We start from the raw sequence: 23,087 nt of genomic DNA on the forward strand, positions 1-23,087 counted from the left end.
GGCCTAAACTTCCGAGTTACATTATCAATCGTATTCTTAATATTCCCCCACCTCTTAAAAACTCTTCGGAGGATCTTCTTATCTCAAATTTTGTGAATCATAAGGGTTTTATACTCATATCTGCTTATGTCGCCCTTTTTCCCCAACCTTTGGTTGATGTGGATTTGTCTTAGATTTGGAAGAGGCAAAGGGAACCAAAGGTCAAATTTTTATGTGGTTGTTATGACATGATCACATTCCTCATAAGCATCTTTTCACAATCAGAGGGATTGTTCAGGATGCTTCAGGTCCTAGATGTCATTGCCAGCTTGAACACACTTCTCATCTTATTCGAGAATGTGATAACGAGTGATCAACTTTTGGGCATCGAGAAGTGCAAGGGAGTATTTATCGACTACGGGTAAGAGTAGTATAGTGCAACTTGGACCTCTGTGTTTTCCCATCCTCAGTACTATCGAATGATACATGTTTGATGCTTATTTTGTTGGTCTTTTTGAGGTGGTGGGAATTGGTGGAGTTGTGCATTATGGGATCGAAGGGTTAGTGGTTAGTGGGGTTCGGGAAAAACATTTATACTAATAATTGTCTTGTGGTGGAACTTCTTGCGATTCTTGAAGCTTTATATTTTGCGGAGACTCATAACCTCCCCAAGACCCTCATATACTCCGATCCGATTGTTAGAAAGAGATTGAGGTTCTTCCAAAGGAGCATTCAGATTTTTACTCCAATGTGTTAAGTACGTGCAGGTCGTGGATCAGGAAGATGACGAAGCATCTGATTAAACATTGTAGTAGAACGGACAACCAAGTGACAGATACGATGGGGAAGGCATGTAGAGTCAGGGAAGATGAATCTGTTGTAACTAGGATTTTCCCCACCCCGTAGTTATTGTCTTGAACACTTAAGTTCAGATTATAATATTTTCAACACTATTATGTAATGAATGAAATTCTTTATTTAGCAAAAAAAAAAAAGAAAAAGAAATGAGAGACGGGTGCACGAGTATATAAATTGGGCCAGCCCACCGGATCAGTTGAGTGAGAGAGAGATGAGATTATGAAATTTGTGCCACACCACCAACTAAATTGATCTGGGCTTGGGTAAAATCGAAACAATTGACTACAGTTGATCTGGTTTTTCCTATAAACCTGATCGAGACCTATGCATTTTCATAAACTTCAACTGTAAATACTTAGGCTCTTTTTGGTAGGGCGTAAAACATTTTCATGGAAAACAATCTACAATGCAAAACACAATTTCAAAATTAGTTTTCTGTTGTTTGGTTCCATGTAAGAAAAATGATGAAATGAAAGCGAAAGTAAGTAGGTAGTGAGAGAAGTATACAAGAGAGATAAGGAAAATATTTTTCCTTTCATTTTGAAGCGAAAATGTTTTTCCATCATTGCGAGAGTAATTTTAACCTAAGGAAAAATAATTTTATACTATTTTGTCAACCAAACAATGTAAAACTAAAAATAGGTAAAAACTATTTTTCATAAAAACGTTTTACGCTTATCAAACGGTGCCTTAATGAAAAAATCGATAAAACTATTTTAGACAAAAATTCCGAGAATTATTGGAGGGGACCGGGGTTGGTGTAGAGTAATCGAGAATTATTTTATACATGTTGTGAAAACAGTGGAATGACCAATTCCACTGTTGAGCACAATGAATTCCACTGCCATGCATTCAATGCATGGTAGGTTTTTCTCGCCGTATTTGTTGATTTATGCAAATACACAGTAAGTTTTGTGCCTATAAATACTACCATTTGTGAATACACCGAACATCAATGCAATATACAATACTCTCTGATATATTTGCATAACTTCTCTCTCTATTTCTCACAACACGTTATCAGCACGAGTGTTCTACCGGAAATTTTTTTTAAGGTATCTTTAAAATTTTTACATCCATTTTGTTTTTAAGTTTAAATTTTTTTCCAAGCCCAACCTTTTACTACCCGAACATGGACCAACAAAGTAACGGGATTAACATTGTTTTACACAATGTCTCTGTCTCGGGTATTTATTTTTGGATAGAGCGAAACAATGTGCCATTCACTACCAACCCAGCGAGGGGAACTGTAATACAGCCCCGACCCAGTAACCGTAACAACGGTACAAATACTCATACCAGAGAAAACCCACAAACCCCTGTTCCCAACACCAATAATAACCCTCCTATACAACCAGCTGAAAATCAACCTCCGCCCAGTAATAAAAGAGATAGAGATGAACAGGAAGAAACTAGTAGTAAACGTCACCATACTACTAACGCAGAAAACAAATAATTTTAACGCCACCTTCATGGAGGGCAAGGACATTTTATTTACGTTATTTTATTTTATCTGCTCTTAAACCGCCTATATGGACAGGTTAATTTTTTTTATTGCCCCTATATGGACGGCCTAGTAAATGATAGCATTATTATGTCTTATATGTGCAATAATGTCGTATGTATGCAGGGAACAAGCATTCAGAACATTATTATATATTATTGTCTCTAATCTTCTACTTTTTTGCATTTATAGTTACATATATTATATTACCAATTTACTAGCATGCTCTAATATATATTTGTCAATATTAGAATTTTATTGCGTTGTATATTTTTTAACTGTATATGAACTGCACAGTTAGGGATAACCCTCTATAAAAGCGGATTACCATCCCCATTTTCACCACATATCCCTTATCTTCTTCCGATTTTTCTTTCTCTAAACCCACAAATTTTTTTTCCTTCTTCCTCAACCTTCCGGCCACCATGTTTAACGCCGACGACAACCGTCCTCCACCCTCATCTTCCTCTTTTGAAGAGGATTTTAGGAAAATAAAACTCTACTTATTTCTTATAGCCGGTTTCTTTTTCCTCCTCATGGCATTAATGATATATCTCCTAATACATAAATAGGAGACAAAAAAAAAAATTTCCCCCGGAAGAATGGCGAAAAATGCACATGAATATCAATTTTTTTTGTTTTAAGTGCATTTTAGGAAGTTTTTTTTTTTATTCATGTTGTATTTTGTTTCTATTTTTGGTATTTTCTTGTTTTTTTTTGCTTAGCTTCATTATTGTTGTCGCTATTTTAGTTTTTTTTGTTTGTATTATTTATCTATAATAATAATGATATAAATCAGGGGGAGATAATATATATATGTGATTTATCATCATTACTAATTTCAAATATTTACCTATTTGTAGTCAAAAGAATGGGAGATCTAGTGAAAAGACAATTTAACATACTAGATCTATCTGGGCAAAAGTTTTTAGAATGGACGGTGGACGCCCAAATGAATTTAAAGGCCCAAGGACTGGAACATACAATTAAAGATGTGACAACCCAACAAGGGGATGCAACTACAACAGCCGCATCAGTTAAAATTGCGACTGTACAAGAAAAGGCAAAAGCCTTAGTCCTCCTAAGACATCATTTACATGAAAGTTTAAAAAGTGAATATCTACTTGTGGATGATCCAAAAGAACTATGGGATAGCCTAAATGAAAGATATGGGCATCACAAAAATGTGCTTCTCCCAAAGGCACATTATGACTGGACCAATCTGAGGTTCCAGGATTTTAAAACGGTCAGTGATTACAATTCAACATTGTTTAGAATTGTATCATTGTTAAGATATTGTGATCATCCCATCACAGAAGAGCAAATGATAAACAAAACGCTCTCCACTTTCCACGCCTCTAATATCATATTGGCAGAACAATACAGGTTCAGAGCTTTCAAAAAGTACTCTGAGCTAATCTCAGTACTACTTGTGGCTGAACAAAATAATGATCTTTTGCTGAAAAATCATAATCTTAGACCTACGGGGTCTTCAGCCACTCATGAGATAAATGCATAGAAAGCTCTAATCCACCAGAAGCAAATGCTATACATAGTGGTGGACGCGGTAATTACAACGGTCGTGGGAGAGGACGTGGTAATTACCGTGGCCGAGGGCGTGGACGTGGAAGAGGCCGATTTTCCCCAAGAAATAATAATTTTAAACATTCTGATAAAAATTGGGGACAATCATCTGGAAATCAAGGCAGACGTCCTATAAAGGAAATGATACTTGCCATAGATGTGGCATGACGGGCACTGGGGCCGCACATGTCGTACTGCCAAACATTTGGTAGATCTATATCAAGCTTCAATAAAAAACAAAGGAAAAAATGCTGAAGCAAACTTTGTTAATGAAGCCACTACATCCATGCCCAGCCTTGATGTTTCAGATTTTTTTATGGATGATGCTGAAGTTGAAAATAAGTTTGTTTAGATCACAATCGATTAATGTGCTTAGTTTATTTAAACTGCTTCAATATCCACTTTCATGTATTTGTTCCTTTATTATTAATAAAAATACGTATTTTTCTTATACTAATCATCGTATTTATTATTTATGAAGATATGAATTCATCAGAAGTTGGAACTAAAGAACAATGTCTCCTGGACAGTGGGACAACACACACCATATTGAAAAATAAAGAGTATTTTTCAAAACTTACAATATTCCAAGCAAATGTTAGTACAATTTCTGGGACAGCCAAGCTAATTGAAGGCTCTGGAAAAGCTTGCATTATATTTCCAAATGGGACAAAATTGATAATTAATGACGCATTATATTCGAGTAAATCTCGAAGGAACCTCATAAGTTTCAAAGATGTACGTCAGAATGGTTACCATTTGGAAACAATGACAGTGAACAAAGAGGAATTCATATGCCTAACGGCAGAGAAAAACGGCAAGAAATACATCTATGAAAAATTGCCAGCAATTTCCTCGGGACTATATCGCATAGATATACGTCCGATTGAAATTAATATGATATCTAACCAGAAGTTAGATAATAGAAAATCATTTACTCTATGGCATGACCGATTAGGCAACCTGGCACAGGAATGATGCATAGAATCATTGAAAACTCAATGGACACTCTATAAAGAATGTCAAAATTCCTCGGTCAAATGAATTAACATGCTCTGCATGCTCACTTGGCAAATTGATAATCAGCCATCTATAAATAAGATTGCCACTGAATCTCCAATGTTTTTAGAAAGAATTCAAGGAGATATTTGTGGGCCTATTCATCCTGCATGTGGACCATTTCGTTATTTCATGGTATTAATTGATGCCTCTACTCGATGGTCACATGTGAGCCTTCTGTCAAGCAGAAATGTTGCATTTGCAAAACTTTTGGCTCAAATAATTCGATTAAGAACTCAATTCCCAGATCATACAATAAAGATTAGACAATAAAGAAAATAAGATTAGACAATGCTGGGGAATTTACATCCCAAACATTTAATGACTATTGCATGTCTATTGGGATTATTGTTGAGCACCCTGTACCTCATGTACATACACAAAATGGTCTTGCTGAATCATTAATCAAAAGACTACAATTAATTGCAAGACCATTAATAATGAGGTCAAAATTGCCATCTACTACTTGGGGTCATGCTATATTACATGCGGCAACATTGATAAGATTAAGGCCGACAGCCTATCACAAATTCTCACCATTACAATTAGTATCTGGTCGAGAACCGAATATCTCACATTTGAGAATTTTTGGGTGCGCTGTACATGTACCTATTGCTCCGCCCAACGTACTAAAATGGGTCCACAAAGAAGGATGGGAATATATGTTGGATTTGAATCTCCATCAATTATCAAATATTTAGAGCCAACAACTGGTGATCTATTTACGGCTCGATTTGCCGACTGTCATTTTAATGAGTCGGTATTCCCATCCTTAGGGGGAGAGAAAGTGGACCCACAAAATATAAAATCGGAAATTACATGGAACGCATCGCAAATGTCGTTTCTGGACCCGAGAACAAATTCATGTGAACAAGAAGTCAAGAAAATTGTTCATCTGCAAAGTATTGCAAACCAATTGCCAGATGCATTCACAGATTCTAAGAAAGTGACAAAGTCACATGTACCTGCTGCGAATGCTCCGGAACGGATTGAAATTCCTAATGACAATAAGGCAATTGAAAATGAGTCAATAGCACGTCGAAAACGTGGCAGACCACCCGGTTCTAAAGATTTAAAACCGAGAAAAATGAAAAGGCAAGGGGAGACAACGAACGAAATTAATATAAATCTCCCAACAGAGCATGATGAAAACAAAAATGAAGAGAAACGTGTTCCAGAAGAAAAGGAACATGAAAGCTAGACAACAATGAAACTTCAATTAATTATGTTTCTACAAAGAGACAATGGAATCGAAAAGATGTTGTCTTGAATGAAATTTTTGCTTACTCGATAGCGGTTGAAATGACATACGATGAAAATGATGTAGAGCCAAATACAGTTGATGAATGTCGCCGTAGAAAAGATTGGCCAAAATGGAAAGAGGCAATTCAAGCAGAATTGAGATCACTTGAAAAACGTGAAGTATTCGGTCAAATAACCCAAATACCAAAAGGTGTAAAACCAGTTGGGTACAAATGGGTATTCGTGAGAAAACGAAATGAGAAAAATGAGGTTACTAGATATAAGGCAAGATTAGTAGCCCAAGGCTTCTCGCAAATGCCAGGGATTGATTATGATGAGACATATTCTCCAGTAGTCGATGCAACTACACTAAGATTTCTGGTAAGTTTATCAGTTTCGAAAGGATTGCAAATGAGATTGATGGATGTAGTGACCGCATATTTGTATGGCTCACTTGACACAGATATTTATATGAAAGTTCCTGAAGGACTAAAACTACCAGAAAATTGCATGCCCAAAGAGATGTTCTCAATAAAATTGAGAAAATCACTCTATGGGTTAAAACAATCTGGAAGAATGTGGTATAATCGTCTTAGTGAATACCTATTGAAAGAAGGATTCAAAAATAATAAATCAGTCCCTGTGTTTTCATTAAGCGATCTAAATCAGGATTCGCGATCATTGCTGTATATGTCGATGATTTGAACATTATCGGAACTCCTAGAGAACTTGAAGCACTGCAAAATACTTGATGAAAGAATTTGAGATGAAAGATCTCGGGAAGACAAAATTTTGCCTTGGCCTGCAAATAGAACATCTAAGAAATGGGATTTTTGTCCATCAATCAAACTATACAAAAAAATCCTGAAACGCTTTTTCATGGACAAAGCCCACCCAATAAGTTCTCCAATGGTAGTGCGTTCCCTGAATGAGAAAGATGATCCATTCAGACCACGAGAAGAACGAGGAGATTCTTGGTCCTGAAGTACCATATCTAAGTGCAATTGGGCTTTAATGTACTTGGCTAACAATACTCGACCTGACATAGCTTTTTCAGTAAACTTGTTAGCTAGATACAGCAATGCACCAACCAAGAGACATTGGAATGGAGTCAGACACTTATTACGTTATCTTCGAGGAACACAAGATCTCGGATTATTCTATCAGTCAAGACCCAATGCGTCACTCATTGGATATGCAGATGCTGGCTACCTCTCAGACCCACAAAAGGCTAAGTCTCAATCCGGATATGTATTCACTTATGGAGGTACTGCAATATCTTGGAAATCACAAGCAGACTTTGACGGCCACATCATCAAATCATGCAGAATTAATTGCTCTTTATGAAGCTGGAAGGGAATGTGTATGGCTAAGGTCAATGATCAAGAATATCCAAGAAGAATGCGGATGGAAACAATAACAACAAATCCAACTATCATCTACGAAGACAATACTGCATGCATCACCCAAGTAAGCGAAGGGTACATCAAAGGAGACAGAACTAAACATTTATCACCAAAGCTCTTCTTCACTCATGACCTCCAAAAGGAAGGGACGATCAACATTCGACAAATCCAATCATGTGAGAATCTTGCAGATTTATTCACCAAATCCCTTCCGGCGAAGAAATTTGAAGAATTAGTCCGAAAAATTGGAATGCGTCATCTTCATGATATATGCTAGATTCAGGGGGAGTATTATATGCCTGCACTCTTTTTCCCTTCGATCAGGTTTTTATCCCACTGGGTTTTTCCTGACAAGGTTTTTAATGAGGCAGTTAATTTTAAGCATATAAGGATATATTATAGTTATACTCTTTCCCTAGTTATGGATTTTTCCCCAGGATTTTCCTAACAGCATTCTAAATAGGACAACATCTGTTATGAGTTATCAGTGGACATTCAAGGGGAGTGTTGGAAAACAGTGGAATGACCAATTCCACTGTTGAGCACAATGAATTCCACTGCCATGCATTCAATGCATGATAGGTTTTTCTCGCCGTATTTGTTGATTTATGCAAATACACAGTAAGTTTTGTGCCTATAAATACTACCATTTGTGAATACACCGAACATCAATGCAATATACAATACTCTCTGATATATTTGCATAACTTCTCTCTCTATTTCTCACAACAATACAATTATTGTGATTCAAATATTCAATACATTATGGGTAGACTCCGACTAACCGACACTCCAATTTATTTCGAATTCTAGGAGAAGTTATTACTCCTATAACTTATCACTTACGAAGGCGTTAGGCGTCCCTGCATCAAAAACTTCAACAGCTCACTGCTCATCACTATCTCTGATTTTGTATGTTTCCTCTTTATTACATCTATCGCTCTCAGTTTTCTTTGTTTTGATCTCTCATAATTCATGTTTAATTTACTTGTTACAATTTTATTGCTTTGCTGAATTTGTGGTGGCGTTGACTGTGAATATTCTATGCTGATTTCATCTGATTTTTAACCAGGATTGGTAATTAGTGTAGAATTTAGTACTACTCCTTAAACATGAAATTTAACCCCTTGAAACTATACTAAAAATCACTTTTCATAGCTAGATTCTTGATCTATGTACTCTGCTTTTTTTTACACCTTTCTTGGTTTTGCAAACTTTTGTCTCTGAGATGTATTCATTTTTTGAGTAAGGCTATTTAAGTTATGATTCTTTAGCAAAACAAAGAAATATATTGACGTTTTTATCTGTATTAGCTTTAACCTTTGTTAGCTCTAACATGAAGAAGTTTGCTGAACAAAGGGTGATCATGATTTTTTGCGTATGGTTGATGATGATTTCATTGATATTGGGATGCAATTGCACAATAGACCTCAATTAATTATGTCTGATTTTTTTTTTTTTTTTTTTTTTTTTTTTTTTTTTGTGGAGATTATGTCTGATTTCAAGTGATATCGCACTGCCTCTACCTTTGGGATGGATGGGGACTCTTCATCGGGACCACTTGTTGAGCACTCTGATATTTTGTATATCACGTGCTATTTTTCTCATTAATTAATAAGGATTATTCAGCATATACTATCGAGTAACTTTTTTTTAAGCATATATCCTCTAACTTTTAAATTTTCATTATATACCCCTTCGTGTCCCGTTATTGTAATTTTTTTTTAAAAATAATATATGAAATTTGGACTCAATTTATAGATAAAAATATTTTATACCCGTTATTGTAATTTTTTTTAAAAAAAGTACTAAGTTGATTTTTTTTATCAACATTACAAAATTTAGAATGTTACAAATTAAAAGAAAGAGTGTAGTAGACAAAAATGCCAAGTGGCGCGCTACTATTAGAGACGTGCACTCCATCCGAGGTGCTGCTAGTCTGGAAATCAAGACCAACCAATTCCAGGGGCCAATTGCCTCAATAGCAAAGCTAAGTAAAACTAGCTTTACTTTTTTGCTAGACCAACCTAAAACCAAGCCATTTTACATGCTCTAAAATACACTATATGCCTTCAATGACTAATAACAATCAAAGTTTTGATCATTAACTTTTGATTTAGTTCCTACACTCTAATTAACTTCTATTTATCCCATTTATGCTAATAGACCATTAGCGAAACACCACTTATGACTAAGGAAGAAGGAAGAGAGTTATGTAGGGAGAGAGATAAAAGGGACATAGGTGATGTTTTATTAGTGGTCAATTAAGATTAATGGGTCAAATAGAAATCAATTAATGTTTAATAATATAATTAGGGAGTAATAACTAAAACAGTTCACGATCATTAGTGCATATTGTGAATTTTAAAGAACTTTTTGAAAAAGTTAGGATATATTGGGAAAAACGAAATAACTCAAGAGTTTATGAGACTCTTCTCTCTAACCTTTATGTGGCATTGTGGTGGACTAGTGGTCACTCTGTTCTGATGATTATCTTCCTTGTTCTTTTTAAAAACAAATTAATAGTGGTGTTATACTCTTGGATGTAGGTACAAAAAATATGAAATTTGTAAAATTAATATTAGTGTAGATTAAAACCATCAATTTGATATAGTGATAATTTTTCTGCATATAGTCAGTGTCTACAATCTTATACGAATCTACCATTATCTAACATTGTTATGCGGAAGCGTTTAATTAAACCAACAAGAATTCACAACAACCAAGCACACACACAAGAAAACAAGAAAGCGAATAAATGACACACAGATTTAACGAGGTTCACTATCAACGTGATAGCTACGTCCTCAAGGCAGGGAAAAAGATCGCTTCACTATGAACGAGACGATTACAAATACAATAGGCAAGATTCAATTGAATAAGTTTGCAATTGAATCTCAAAGACTCTCTCTAATCTTCTCTATTGTGTTTTCTCTAATCTCTCTCTCTAGTATTTTGTGGTTAAGAAACCCTAAATATGACAAAACATATTTATATGAAGTCTAAGATACAAGCCCTAAGTCGTAAGATAAAAAAAAACCCGGAAAAATTTCGCCTCCCCGATAGGTGCGGGAGCACCAACATTTGGTGCGGGAGCACCAACATTTGGTGCGGGAGCACCAACATTTGGTGCGGGAGCACCAACATTTGGTGCGGGAGCACCAACATTTGGTGCGGGAGCACCAGCCTAATGTGCGGGAGCACCAAAGTGTTCTGCCTCAACTTGAAGAAATCCGTCGTAGCGAATGTGCGGGAGCACCACTACTTGGTGCGGGCGCACCTGACATGGTGCGGGCGCACCGACATTTGGTGCGGGAGCACCACTCGTGCCGAGCCATTCTTCTCTCGCGCAAGCTGCTGTCTTCCTCATTCGGCAAGTCACAACTCACAAATCTCCACCTTGACTTGCATCTATCACACGACTCCACCTCGAAACCATCAACACATCATGTACCTCTGCAACAGTACGCGAGATACTCCTTTCCCCTCCTGCTCATGCATCTTTCACCCGATGCCAGACTTGCCCTCATATGAGTCTCACCCAATCTCGCCAAGATCGCTGACCACTCATCATGAATGACCCTGTCTCACAGCCTATGAGACCCATGTTGCGCATTCACCTGAAACCCAATTTATTACCCGTCGGAAATAAACCTTCACTGAACCGCAAACACACTAGCTCCACCTTAATCAAGACGAGCTCGTACCCTGCCAGTTGCTCCAACTAGAGCCATTTGCACTTACGTCTAAGTACCCAAAACAAAACACCCTTGGCGCAGGGGAACTTCCGTCGAAGTTCTTCTATGCTCGCGCCGGAGCACTCCACCTCGTTCTCACTGGAACGCAGGCAACTCCTCCTGGAGTTCCAATCTAGCTACCTCTTGGTGACTTCTCCCAGAATCACCTCTCAACCCAACACTCCCTGGCAAAGACATGTCGCTCGAGATCCCATAGCTATAAGCAAGTATCGATAGAACCGAACCTTATCATACCAATCTGCTGCTAGAGACCCTTGGTTGTTCTTCTTGATGACCCTCAGTTTCAACCAGTTGTGTAGAAGTTCCCACAAACTCTACTCATCTCATCCTCAGCCCAACTAGTACTCTCAAATGTTGAACTCATTCTCGTTGACTCTGACCCCTCAACATGTGTAGAAGCCCCCATAAGCTCCACCTCACACTCAAGACCATCATTTTTCAACAGAATGCAGCTTCAACACAGATCATCTCTAGCCAGTGTCTACCTGCAAATCATACAAGTTACCCACACCTGACTTGGTAACTCACAAGAACCTTCACCACACGCAAAACTCCATCCCCTCCTTGGAATCGAAAACCCTTACGGTCTAACATAGAATATAAGGTTTCTCTTAAGTTGTGGAACATGCCTCACGCCTCTAAGATCCTTAACTTCCCATCATGCATTCTAAACCTCACAGAGCCTACTCCAACCACCTCACACACCGTATTAGTAAACACTACTTTGCATAAGCTATAGGTCGAAAACATCTCCTTGTCAGAACACATATGTAAGAACATCCACTATCTAGAACCCACTTATCTTCTAAGTGTTTCTCCTCATGGACAATTAGAGTCCTCCTCAGAATCGTAGTCAACCTTATTTGTTTTGCAAAAGAAGCCGAACCATCCTTCTTAGGAATTCACTCTTCCAATGACCCGGTTCTTTACAATAATGGCAAAGATCACTACTTTTGGCCCTTCGACCTAGGTTTTCTCCTATCCCTACTCGAATCTCCCTTATTTTTCTGCATTTGCTACCAAACCTGCAGAATAATCACGATCCTCTACATATCACCAGTTGCTTTATGACGCAATTCCCTAGTATAATACACTTTCCACTTCTCCTCTAGGGACACAGTGTCTTTTCCAACCACAAAAGACCTTTATATACTACTTGACAATAAACCAACAATATCAACGCAGCATCCTCATCCTCAATCTTAACATCTATTACGCAAGTCTCAGTAAAATAGAATTCAAACGATCGAGATGATCTTTTAGGGACATACCTTCTCTCATGCGTGCCAAACAACCTTTGCTTCAATAGCAATTTGTTTGTGAGCGACTTTGTCATGTACAGGCTCTCCAATTCTATCACAAACCTGCAGCCGTGATTTCATCTGCAACCTCTGTGATGACATCGTCCGCCAAGCATAGCAAGATAGTGGAGTGTGCTCTTTCCTCCATAGATTCCAACTCAGCCTCAGTTAGACCAGTCAGATTTCCCTCTTTTGATGTTGTTGTGAAACCCTTAATCAATGGTTTTAGATCCTTGTTGTTTCAATAAAGCTCTCATCTTTATCTCATAGCCCAAAACTTTCCTTCCCGTAAACTTGTCGATCTTTAAGGTTGTTGTTGCCTTCCAAAAGCGATTAACCCCGGTGTTAACCTGTAGCTCTTGATACCACTTGTTATGCGGAAGCGTTTAATTAAACCAACAAAATTCACAACAACCAAGCACACACACAAGAAAACAAGAAAGCGAATAAATGACACACAGATTTAACGGTTCACTATCAACGTGATAGCTACGTCCTCAAGGGAAAAAGATCGCTTCACTATGAACGAGACGATTACAAATACAATGCAAGATTCAATTGAATAAGTTTGCAATTGAATCTCAAAGACTCTCTCTAATCTTCTCTATTGTGTTTTCTCTAATCTCTCTCTCTAGTATTTTGTGGTTAAGAAACCCTAAATATGACAAAACATATTTGTATGAAGTCTAAGATACAAGCCCTAAGTCGTAAGATAAAAAAAACCGGAAAAATTTCGCCTCCCCGATAGTGCGGAGCACCAACATTTGGTGCGGGAGCACAACATTTGGTGCGGGAGCACCAACATTTGGTGGGGAGCACCAGCCTAATGTGCGGAGCACCAAAGTGTTCTGCTCAACTTGAAGAAATCCGTCGTAGCGAATGTGCGGAGCACCACTACTTGGTGCGGGCGCACTGACATGTTGCGGCGACCGACAGTGAGCACCACTCGTGCCGAGCCATTCTTCTCTCGCGCAAGCTGCTGTCTTCCTCATTCGGCAAGTCACAACTCACAAACATATATAGTGACTGTTTTTTTCATATAGTTACACTTTCTTACATTCATTTGTTATAGTGAAAATTACACTTTATAACATAATAACTTTTCTCCTAACCCAGCACATCCTAAGTTCCTAACCCCTCAAACATGCACCTATCATTATTAGTCGCTAACTCTTACTCCCTCAATTCATTGTGCACTCACAACCCTTTGCCAACTCCTGGCTTGTTGTGAACATGTACACTACTCAGATTGGTGATGAATTCTCATACTTCTATTATTTGTTAAAGCGCGTGTAAACTTAGGGTGTGTTTGGTTGGAAGAAAAAGTATTTTCCTGACTTTTTTTATTAGTTCAGACCAGATCAAAAAAGGCAAAACTGAGTTGAACTTCATTTCTCAAGAATAGTAAATTAATTTCCTTATGAAGGCAAGGAAAGCCACAACTTTCCCCACTCTATCAAGCAATACCACTACACAAACAAAGAAAAAATAAGTTCAAACGAAAATTACTCTCCTTGCAACTGAACATAGAAAATTAAAATCAATTTAAAATTGAGTTTTTTTTTTTCTAGAAAATAGATTACAAAAAAAATCACTTAATATTGAAAATGTTTTCCATCTGACCAACGCCCTTAAAACATTTCGTTAGCATCATGGAAATTCTCCGCTGCCAAGTGCCAAGTAGCCAACTCATGCATTGCTTGGCAGATTGGCAGCGAATGCCTCAGTAAGCAAGAAGCTAAATTCAACTTGCCTTCCTGATCTTCTTCTTATATTATTTTATTCAATTCAATTCATCACCGCTAGAAAAACTCATGTTATTACATAGGTGTATGCCATCAAGATCATAGATGGTTTTTAACTTTATTAGATAATAATTTTGGTTTGGATCGCATCATGTCTAAATCAGGTGAGATTATATTCGGCTCTATTGCAATATTAAAATTTTCATGTTAGTGTTTATTTAATGATAATCCTCATAAGTCATATATATACATGTAAGGAGCATGAATCTCATTTCCTCCGTTTTTTATTAGTCAATTCACATTTAATTGCTGATCGAAATTGGGCCTGAGTAACCCAATAAGAAAAAAGAGAGATTAGTCCACTTACAAATTAGGAGGTTCCATCCTAAAACCAATTAGTGATAGTAGGAGTAATTTCTCATCTTATAAAGTGGTTTATTCTCTCCTCTTTTTCCAATGTGGGACACTCACAAGTGGACTTTCAATGGGTTTCAACAAACTCGATACGATTTGGTTTGAAGTATTAAAGTGCAGTAGGATCCCGATACTAACAACGAATTTATATATGTCGAAAAGAAGAGAGCTCGTAGGATCTCGATACTAAGAACACTGTTGTGAAGTGCTTAGGTGAATCATCCTAGGAATCATTCGTTCTCATTGCCAATAATCAAACTTTTCGAGTAGCGCAAGCTCTTAATTAAGATGTTTTAACTTGTAAACTTTGTGCAGGGATTTCAAAGATGGAATTTGAGACCAAAAAGAAGGCGAAGAATACAGGATTACTTGAGAGTGAGGAATTGCACAACGTTAGTATCGCCTATATTGTTATTAGTTTCTTTCTTTTTTTGTTTTATTGTACATAATATTTATCCTTACACTTGTTTGCAAGCAGTATATTCTGGAAACTAGTGTATATCCACGAGAGGCAGAACCTCTAAAAGAGCTGAGGAAAGCAACTGAAAGTCACCCAAGGTAATATTTTCTTTTTCCTTGGCTACTTTTAAGATCATTATTGTTAATTTATTGGCATAATCAATGACAGTATTGTAGACAGGATTAATTACCAAAGGTACTATAGTCCTATAGTACTACACTATTAGGCTATGTTTAGTTCACCTGAAATTTTCTGATCTGAACTTATCTGATCTGATCTGAACTTATTTTTTCTGATCTGATCTGATCTGATCTGAACTTATTTTTTCTGATTACAAGATCTTATCTTTTAGATTTTTCTCAATATATAAGAAAAATATAGTCATGTGGGGTCTTGTTTGATTCGTCTCAATGAGTACTTTATTAATATTCAATTATTATAATTTTTACTAATATGTAATGAAAGATATAATGATTTTTAAATATAAGCATGATCTGAACTGATCTGAACTTATTTTTTCTGATCTGATCTGATCTGATCTGATTAGATCTGAAATAAGCAAAAATAAGGTGAACTAAACATAGCCTTAGTCTAATCTCATGTAAATATGTATTCTCATATATATGAACTTACTTCTATATATATATATATATAAGTTTGCTGGTAGGAAAGTATTATATCAATGCCAATGACGATAATGGTAAGAAAGTATGTGTAATTAATGTTTAGTATGTTTCTTGAATTGTAACCCAACAGGTGCTACATGGCTGGAGCACCACTTGCAGGACAACTGATTGCATTTCTTTTGAAGACGGAAAAAGTTAAAAAGACAATTGAAGTTGGAGTTTTTACAGGATATTCGTTGCTACTAACTGCTCTTTCAATCCCAAGTGATGGAAAGGTTGGTTTTATGCATTGATTCGTATGTTATCAAGTTTTCCCTCCTCGCGGTATTAATTGTCACATAATCCTAATTATATAGAAGGTGATCATATTTTACATTTTTACTTACATCCTAAAATAATACCAGTTTGCGTGCTAAGATCCAATATTGGGAGAAAAACATGCCAAATTAGGGTGTGTAGGTGGACTGCAAAAAGTCCAGAGTTCAATCCACTCCAGTCCAAACTTATTGGAGTGGACTGGACTGAAAAATGTTTGGACTGGTCTCAGACTCAAACTTTTGTGTATAAATATTTTCGGATTGGATTTGAACTCATTCCTTTGGAGTCCAATAAGTCCAATGCATTCCAAAAAAATTTAGCATATATATATATGCATTCCAAAAATTTCAAATATGCATTATATATATATATATATATAATATATATATAATATATAATATATATATATATATATTTGAAAAATAAAACAATTTGAAATTTTATACTTTCTTAACCATCTCGCTCTTAAGTTCTTTTACCCCGCGCCAAAATTTTCATTTATCCTCCAAGAATCCAATGTGAGAACTAAAAAAGGCAAACGTTACTTCAACTCGCGCCTTTTGTATTTTGCAGTTTGCATTTTATAAGACTTTAAGGATGTACTTCTTCTGTTTTTTTTTATAGATACTACATTTTTCTTAAATTGAAATGTCATAATAGATAGTACATACAGTAAGGAGGAGGGGAGGTGTGAGAAACGCAAAATGGAAGAGGATATGGTGTTAGATGACGAGAAGGAGGGTATGGAGGGTGGCGGCAAAAAGCTTAAATTGCAGGGTGGGTTGGAAGGACAGTGGGGGATGAAGGGTGAAGTGGATGTTACTCAAACTTTTCTTGATACAAGGATTACTCTTGAATCTCAAGTAGCGGCGGTTGGAGTCTACCAACCCCGCGAAGAACAATAAAACTCATGAGCTGGAACTGCAATGGGCTTGGTAACCCATTGACACTTAAAGCCCTCCAAGAATGGTGTTGGAGGGACACGTCGGATTTTGTGTTTGTGATGGAGACTAAGATGGATGCTCGAAGACTTGAATTAATTAGAAACAAATGTGGTTTTCAACATGGTTTGTGTTTGAGTAGTGAAGGGAGATCCGGTGGTTTGGGTTTTTGGTGGCGTACAAATGCTGTTAATGTATGCTCTTTCTCTAACCATCATATTGAAGTTGAGGTGTGTGATGCTGCTAATATCCCGACATGGAAAGTGGTGGGTGTTTATGGATGTCCCGAAGCAATAAATAAACACTTGACATGGGATTTAAGGAGAAATATTCGAGCTCGCTCTACACTACCGTTGCTTATGTGGTGATTTTAACGAAATTCTTGAAAAAGAGGGGGGATCTGTGAGAGGAGAGCGACAGTTGGATGCATTTGGGGAGGAGGCTCTGGAGATTTGTGGCTGTAGAGATTTGGGTTTTAGAGGCAATGTTTTTACTTGGCAACGTGGTAACTCGATGGATAAGCTTGTTAGGGAACGGTTGGACCGTTTCATTGCGGATAACAATTGGTGCTCAAAGTTTCCATATGCGGAGGTAATTCATTTTCCTATTTTTCATTCAGATCATGCGGCAATTCTATTGAAATTTGGGGATCAACTGGAAAAAAGAATGAATGGAAAGTTGTTTCGTTTCGAGGCTTTATGGCTTTCTAGTGATAAGTGTGGGAATAATTTCGGATGCTTGGCTGGATGGTGTTGGTGACCCCATTCATGTGCGACTGCAGTGGGTGGCCGAGAACCTCACTTCGTGGTCATCGAATACTTTTGGGGATGTGCGAAAACGAATAGAAAAAGCTGGAGGTAAACTTCGTGATATTTAAGGGGGTCAGCTGGATGCGAATCTGTTGCAGCAATGTCGTACTCTTCATGACGAGCTCGGTGATCTTCGAAGACTCGAGGAGTCTTATTGGCATTCCCGGGTTAGAGCTAACCAACTTCGTGATGGAGACAAGAACACTTCTTATTTCCATCATAAAGCTTCTCATCGTAGAAAACGAAATTTAATTGCTGGGTTATTTGATGACGAGGAGGTGTGGAAGGAAGATAAAGTTGGGATGGACGATATTATTAAGACTTATTTTGCAAGTCTTTTTGCTACGGAGAATCCATGTGGCTTTGAGGAGGCAATGAGTGGGGTAGAGAAAGTAGTGACTTTGGAGATGAACAATACTCTAGATATGGAACCTATGGGGGAGGAGATTCGGGAGGCCTTATTCCAAATGCACCCCTAACAAAGCTCCAGGCCCTGATGGGATGCATGCTCTATTTTTTCAGAAGTTTTGGGGGATGATTGGTGTGGAGGTGATTCGGTTCGTCCAAAACTGGTGGCGTGGAGACATTGATTTGAAGGAGGTAACTCGCACATGCATTGTTTTAATTCCGAAAGTAAATGATCCTAAGCGGATGACAGAGTTTAGACCGATTAGTTTGTGCAATGTTCTATATAAGATTATATCTAAAACTCTCGCAAACAAAATGAAATTCATGTTAGGTGATATCATTTCGGAAAATCAGAGTGCTTTTGTTCCTAAACGCCTTATTACTGATAATGCGTTGTTAGCTTTTGAAATTTTCCATGCTATGAAGAGAAGGGGGGAAGGAAAACAAGGAAGTGTGGCGCTTAAGCTTGACATGAGTAAAGCATATGATAGGGTGGAGTGAAGTTTTTTTGGAGAATGTGATGCTCAAAATGGGGTTTAATGAAAGTTGGTATGTATCTTTCTCTTTTACGTACAATGGTGGCATCTCAAGCTCTTTAACCTCGACTAGAGGGCTTTTGTAGGGAGATCCTATATCTCCCTATTTGTTTCTTATATGTGCTGATGTGTTTTCATGGTTGATTAAAAAAGCAGCAAGGGAGAAAATGGTTCACGGTGTTCATGTAGGCCGGGGGGCCGGCAATTTCTCATCTCTTTTTTTGCTGATGACAACATTTTATTTGCTAAAGCTAACTTGAGGGAGTGTTATATCAGAACGTACGAAAGAGCATCTGGTCAGAAGGTGAATCTAAGCAAGACAAAAGTAGCTTTTAGCAAATGTGTTGAGGTGCGCAGAAGAGAAGAGATTGTGAGAACGTTAGGAGTGTGAGAAGTTGATAGACATGAGAAGTATTTAGGGTTGCCTACCATCCTAGGGCGGTCAAAGAAAGTTGTTTTTGCAAGTCTAAAAGCAAGAATTTGGAAAAATGTTCAAGGGTGGAAAGAAAAGTTATTATCCCGTCCCGGAAAAGAAGTGTTCATTAAGGCGGTGGCCCAAGTAATCCCAACATATATGATGAGCATATTTAAGATTCCTGAAACTTTAATTGATGAAATTCATGATGTGCTTGCGAAATTTTGGTGGGGGGCCAACAATTCACCGAAGAAAATTCATTGGCACAGTTGGGAATCTCTTTGTTTGCCGAAAGCTATGGGGGGAATGGGATTTCGGGATTTGAAATGCTTTAATCAAGCTTTACTTGCAAAACAAGGTTGGCGACTCGGCATGGAAAATCCCTCCCTTCTACATCGTGTCTTGCAGACTAGGTACTTTAAAAATTCTGGTTTCCTTGATGCCCGTAGGGGTTTTGATCCAAGTTATAGTTGGCGAAGTATATGGGGTGCGAAGTCTCTACTGCTTGAAGGTTTGAAGTGGCGGGTGGGTAATGGGGAGTCTATTAAGGTGTGGGAGGACTCTGGCTAGGTGGTGCTGGCACACATTTTGTTCCATCTCCTTATGGCAATATTGATGAGGAATTGCGGGTTTCGGAGCTACTAGACCATGCGAATAATTGCTGGAACGTCGACGCAATATCAGATGTGTTTGTGGAAGATGAAAGGCAAGCGGTGCTTGATATCCCTCTCCCTCAATCATGGAGGGGAGACTCAAGATATTGGTGGCCTACGTCTGATGGGCTTTATACGGTAAGATATGGGTATTGGCTTGGGCGAATGGGGAAGATACGCACCTGGGAGCTCTTTCATAGGGATGGTGAGCGTGACATATGGAGTCTTGTATGGAAGGTGGATGGACCTCCGCAACTTCGTCATTTTCTGTGGCGAGCTTGCAAGGGGAGTTTGGGTACCATGAGTGTCTTGCATAGGCGTCACATCCGTAATTCGAGTGAGTGTTCAGTGTGTGGAGAGATGCTGAGAAAACTATCATGCATACGCTCTTTGCGTGTAAGTATGTGGAAATATGGAGGCATAATGACATGTCGGGTTTGCTTGTTGACGCCTCTCCATCGTCTTTTGCGTAGAGATTTGTGTGGTTGGCTGATAAAATGGATAAAGAGCAACTCTCTTCTTTTGCTTCGCTCGTGTGGGCCGCATGGTTTTGCCGGAACAAACATGTGTTCGAGGAGCCGTCTTCTGTCGATCCCATTACTGTTGGTGCTGGGTTTATTAAGCTGAAAGTGGACCATCTGACTTATACCAAGAGAGTGGGTACAGCAGGTGGAATTACTCAACTCTCTTCTCGTGTTTCCTCTTCTGCGACGTGGTGTCCTCCTCCTCCATCTTTTGTAAAGGTTAATGTTGATGCTCACATAAGACATGATGGGGGTGTGCAGTTTGGGATGGTGGCTCGAGATGAATGGGGAACGATTGTGGCGGCTGGTGTAAGGCGGATGGCAGTGAATTGGGATCCTTCCCTAGCTGAGGCGCGGGTGCACTCGTTTTGGGGGTGGAGATAGCCCACAGGTTGAGGTTGGCGAAGGTGATACTCGAATGCGACGCCTTAAGAGGGGTCCGGGATATTCAAGCTCGCAAGCAGGGCGCTGCCCCTATTTATCTTCTCTTTGATGATATTATTGATGCTAATTTATTGTTCCCTTCTTTTCATTGTGTTCATGTTAAACGAGCAGGAAATACGTTAGCCCATTCTGTAGCTAGATGGGAGGCGGTTATTGGTACGGATCATATTTGTACACATTCATTCCCGCAAGGTATTCAAACCTTGGCGGAGCTTGATCTTTTATAATATGTGCTCATTTTTCCCCTCAAAAAAAAAAAAATTGATAGTACATACCATAAATGAATATTTTTTCACCATAAAGATCTTAAAATGCTATTAAAAAGTTGGTGGTACTTCACCTTCTTCTTTAAAAATACCCATACTTTTTCCGTAACAAATATTTTTTATTCAAAAAGTAATGGTCCCCTACTTTCTCTCTCTACTTTTATTAAAAAGCCCTCACTTTCTCTCTCTACTTTTATTTAAAAAACCCTCATATGTAGCATGTATAAAAAAACAGAAGAAATATTTACTTCACTTTTTCAAATTTCAAAGCTTTAATCATGAGAAAACATAGTGAACTTAAATTGGAAAAAAATTGATATATTATATAATAATTGGACTGGACTGGATTCGGACTCGGAAAAAAAATCCCGAACTTGACTAGATTGGACTTAAAAAAAATTTGGAACGGATTTGGACTCAATTTCTCGAGTCGAAAAAAATTTGGAATAGATTTAAATTTGAACTTGACAAAGTCCCATGCAGTCCAATCCACTTATACTCCTATTCCACATTGCATGCTAAGGTACTCAGGCCTAGAATAAGTTACCTTTCAACTAGTTAAACTACGTTGGCATTATGGAGATGTAAATGTTTCTGTGGTGAAGATAGTTACGATTTTCTTATTAATTTCTTCAAAGAGGACACCAAATCAAATGTGACCGATTATTTTTGAAACGTGAAAGAATATATATGTTTAATTTCAAACGAGTATATTCTTTTTTTCTTGCAAGATTAGCCAACTTTAGTTTTTGGATACTACAGATTACCGCAATTGACGTTGATAGGGAGGCATATGAGATTGGCTTGCCTTTTATCCAAAAAGCTGGCGTTGAAGACAAAATCAATTTCATTGAATCTGATGCAAAGCTAGCTCTTGATACTCTTCTGCAAAATGTAAGTACAATTCCATTAGAATTCCTCCTGCTGTCCTGCAACTTCATGCATTTATATGAAATTAAACGCTATTTTCTTCCTTAGAGTATATCTATTCTGAATTTTAGGTTACTTCTACGTTCATGTTCTCTACATAGATTTGTATTCTGCACATTCTGTGCTTCGCAGTAAATATGGAGCAGATGAGTATATTTTTTGACGTTTAAAGGCATGATGCCACTGCCATGGCTAACTGAAAATGGCTACTTTGTTGAGTGAATACAGCCAGAAAATGAGGGGAGTTTCGACTTTGCCTTTGTGGACGCGGACAAGACTGGCTACCTAAATTACCATGAGAGGTTGATGAGACTCATCAAGGTTGGTGGCGTGATCGCTTATGACAACACACTTTGGGGTGGGACAGTGGCCATGCCTGAATCAGAAGTACCCGACTTCATGAAGGAGTATCGAAAAGCTGTTATAGAACTCAACAAATTTCTGGCTGCTGATCCTCGCATTGAAATTGCTCATCTACCTCTTGGTGATGGTATTACTTTCTGTAGGCGTGTGTGTTGATTCGTTGCATATTTGTCCCTGGCTTGTTCCTAATAATATTGCAATTAGAAGACGACCGGGAAATTGTAGCTGGTTTCACATTTCGTTCGATGGTGTAATTTGCGGTTGAAGTCATTTGCAAGAAAAGGGGAAATTGAGGATCCCTCCTTGGAAGGGGTGAGACTCGATTCCAGGATCTCTGGGATGGAATGTGATGCCAAAACTACTAGGCTATCACCTGATACTCAATTGATGTCCGCAAATGTTTCTTCGTTCATTACACGTCATGTACTTTGTTTTAAACAAAAAGAAATAAAATCTCAATGGCGGATTAGTATCATTGGAGTTTGGAGTTATATTGTTTCTTCATAATCCATAACAACAAGTTCTTATATGTAATCGGCCACAT

At 37.9% G+C, this 23,087-nt stretch overlaps 1 protein-coding gene across 2 annotated transcripts; it reads left to right on the forward strand.

The window, feature by feature from the left end:
• The first annotated feature begins 8,449 nt into the window (after positions 1–8,449).
• LOC104883953 (caffeoyl-CoA O-methyltransferase) lies at positions 8,450–23,018 on the forward strand. Of its 2 annotated transcripts, none has more exons than XM_057391001.1 (6): positions 8,450–8,544; positions 15,165–15,242; positions 15,329–15,408; positions 16,067–16,211; positions 22,013–22,144; positions 22,409–23,018. In XM_057391001.1, the coding sequence occupies exons 2-6, from the start codon at positions 15,177–15,179 to the stop codon at positions 22,697–22,699; spliced, it is 714 nt and encodes a 237-aa protein (XP_057246984.1). In that variant the 5' UTR covers positions 8,450–8,544; positions 15,165–15,176; the 3' UTR covers positions 22,700–23,018. The 2 variants fall into 2 exon arrangements, with proteins under 2 accessions (XP_057246984.1, XP_048490270.1); XM_048634313.2 differs by lacking the exon at positions 8,450–8,544 and adding an exon at positions 14,495–14,600 and having other exon boundaries at positions 15,166–15,242.
• Positions 23,019–23,087: the final 69 nt, after the last annotated feature.

The sequence above is a fragment of the Beta vulgaris genome, chromosome 8 (genome assembly GCF_026745355.1).
Source record: "Beta vulgaris subsp. vulgaris cultivar EL10 chromosome 8, EL10.2, whole genome shotgun sequence".
NCBI classification, from domain to species: domain Eukaryota; kingdom Viridiplantae; phylum Streptophyta; class Magnoliopsida; order Caryophyllales; family Amaranthaceae; genus Beta; species Beta vulgaris.

Coding starts and splice junctions, on each gene's coding strand:
- LOC104883953 (XM_048634313.2), top strand. Junction 15,243..15,328: donor AGAGTGAGGAATTGCACAAC/GTTAGTATCGCC, acceptor GTTTGCAAGCAG/TATATTCTGGAAACTAGTGT. Junction 22,145..22,408: donor TTGATACTCTTCTGCAAAAT/GTAAGTACAATT, acceptor GAGTGAATACAG/CCAGAAAATGAGGGGAGTTT.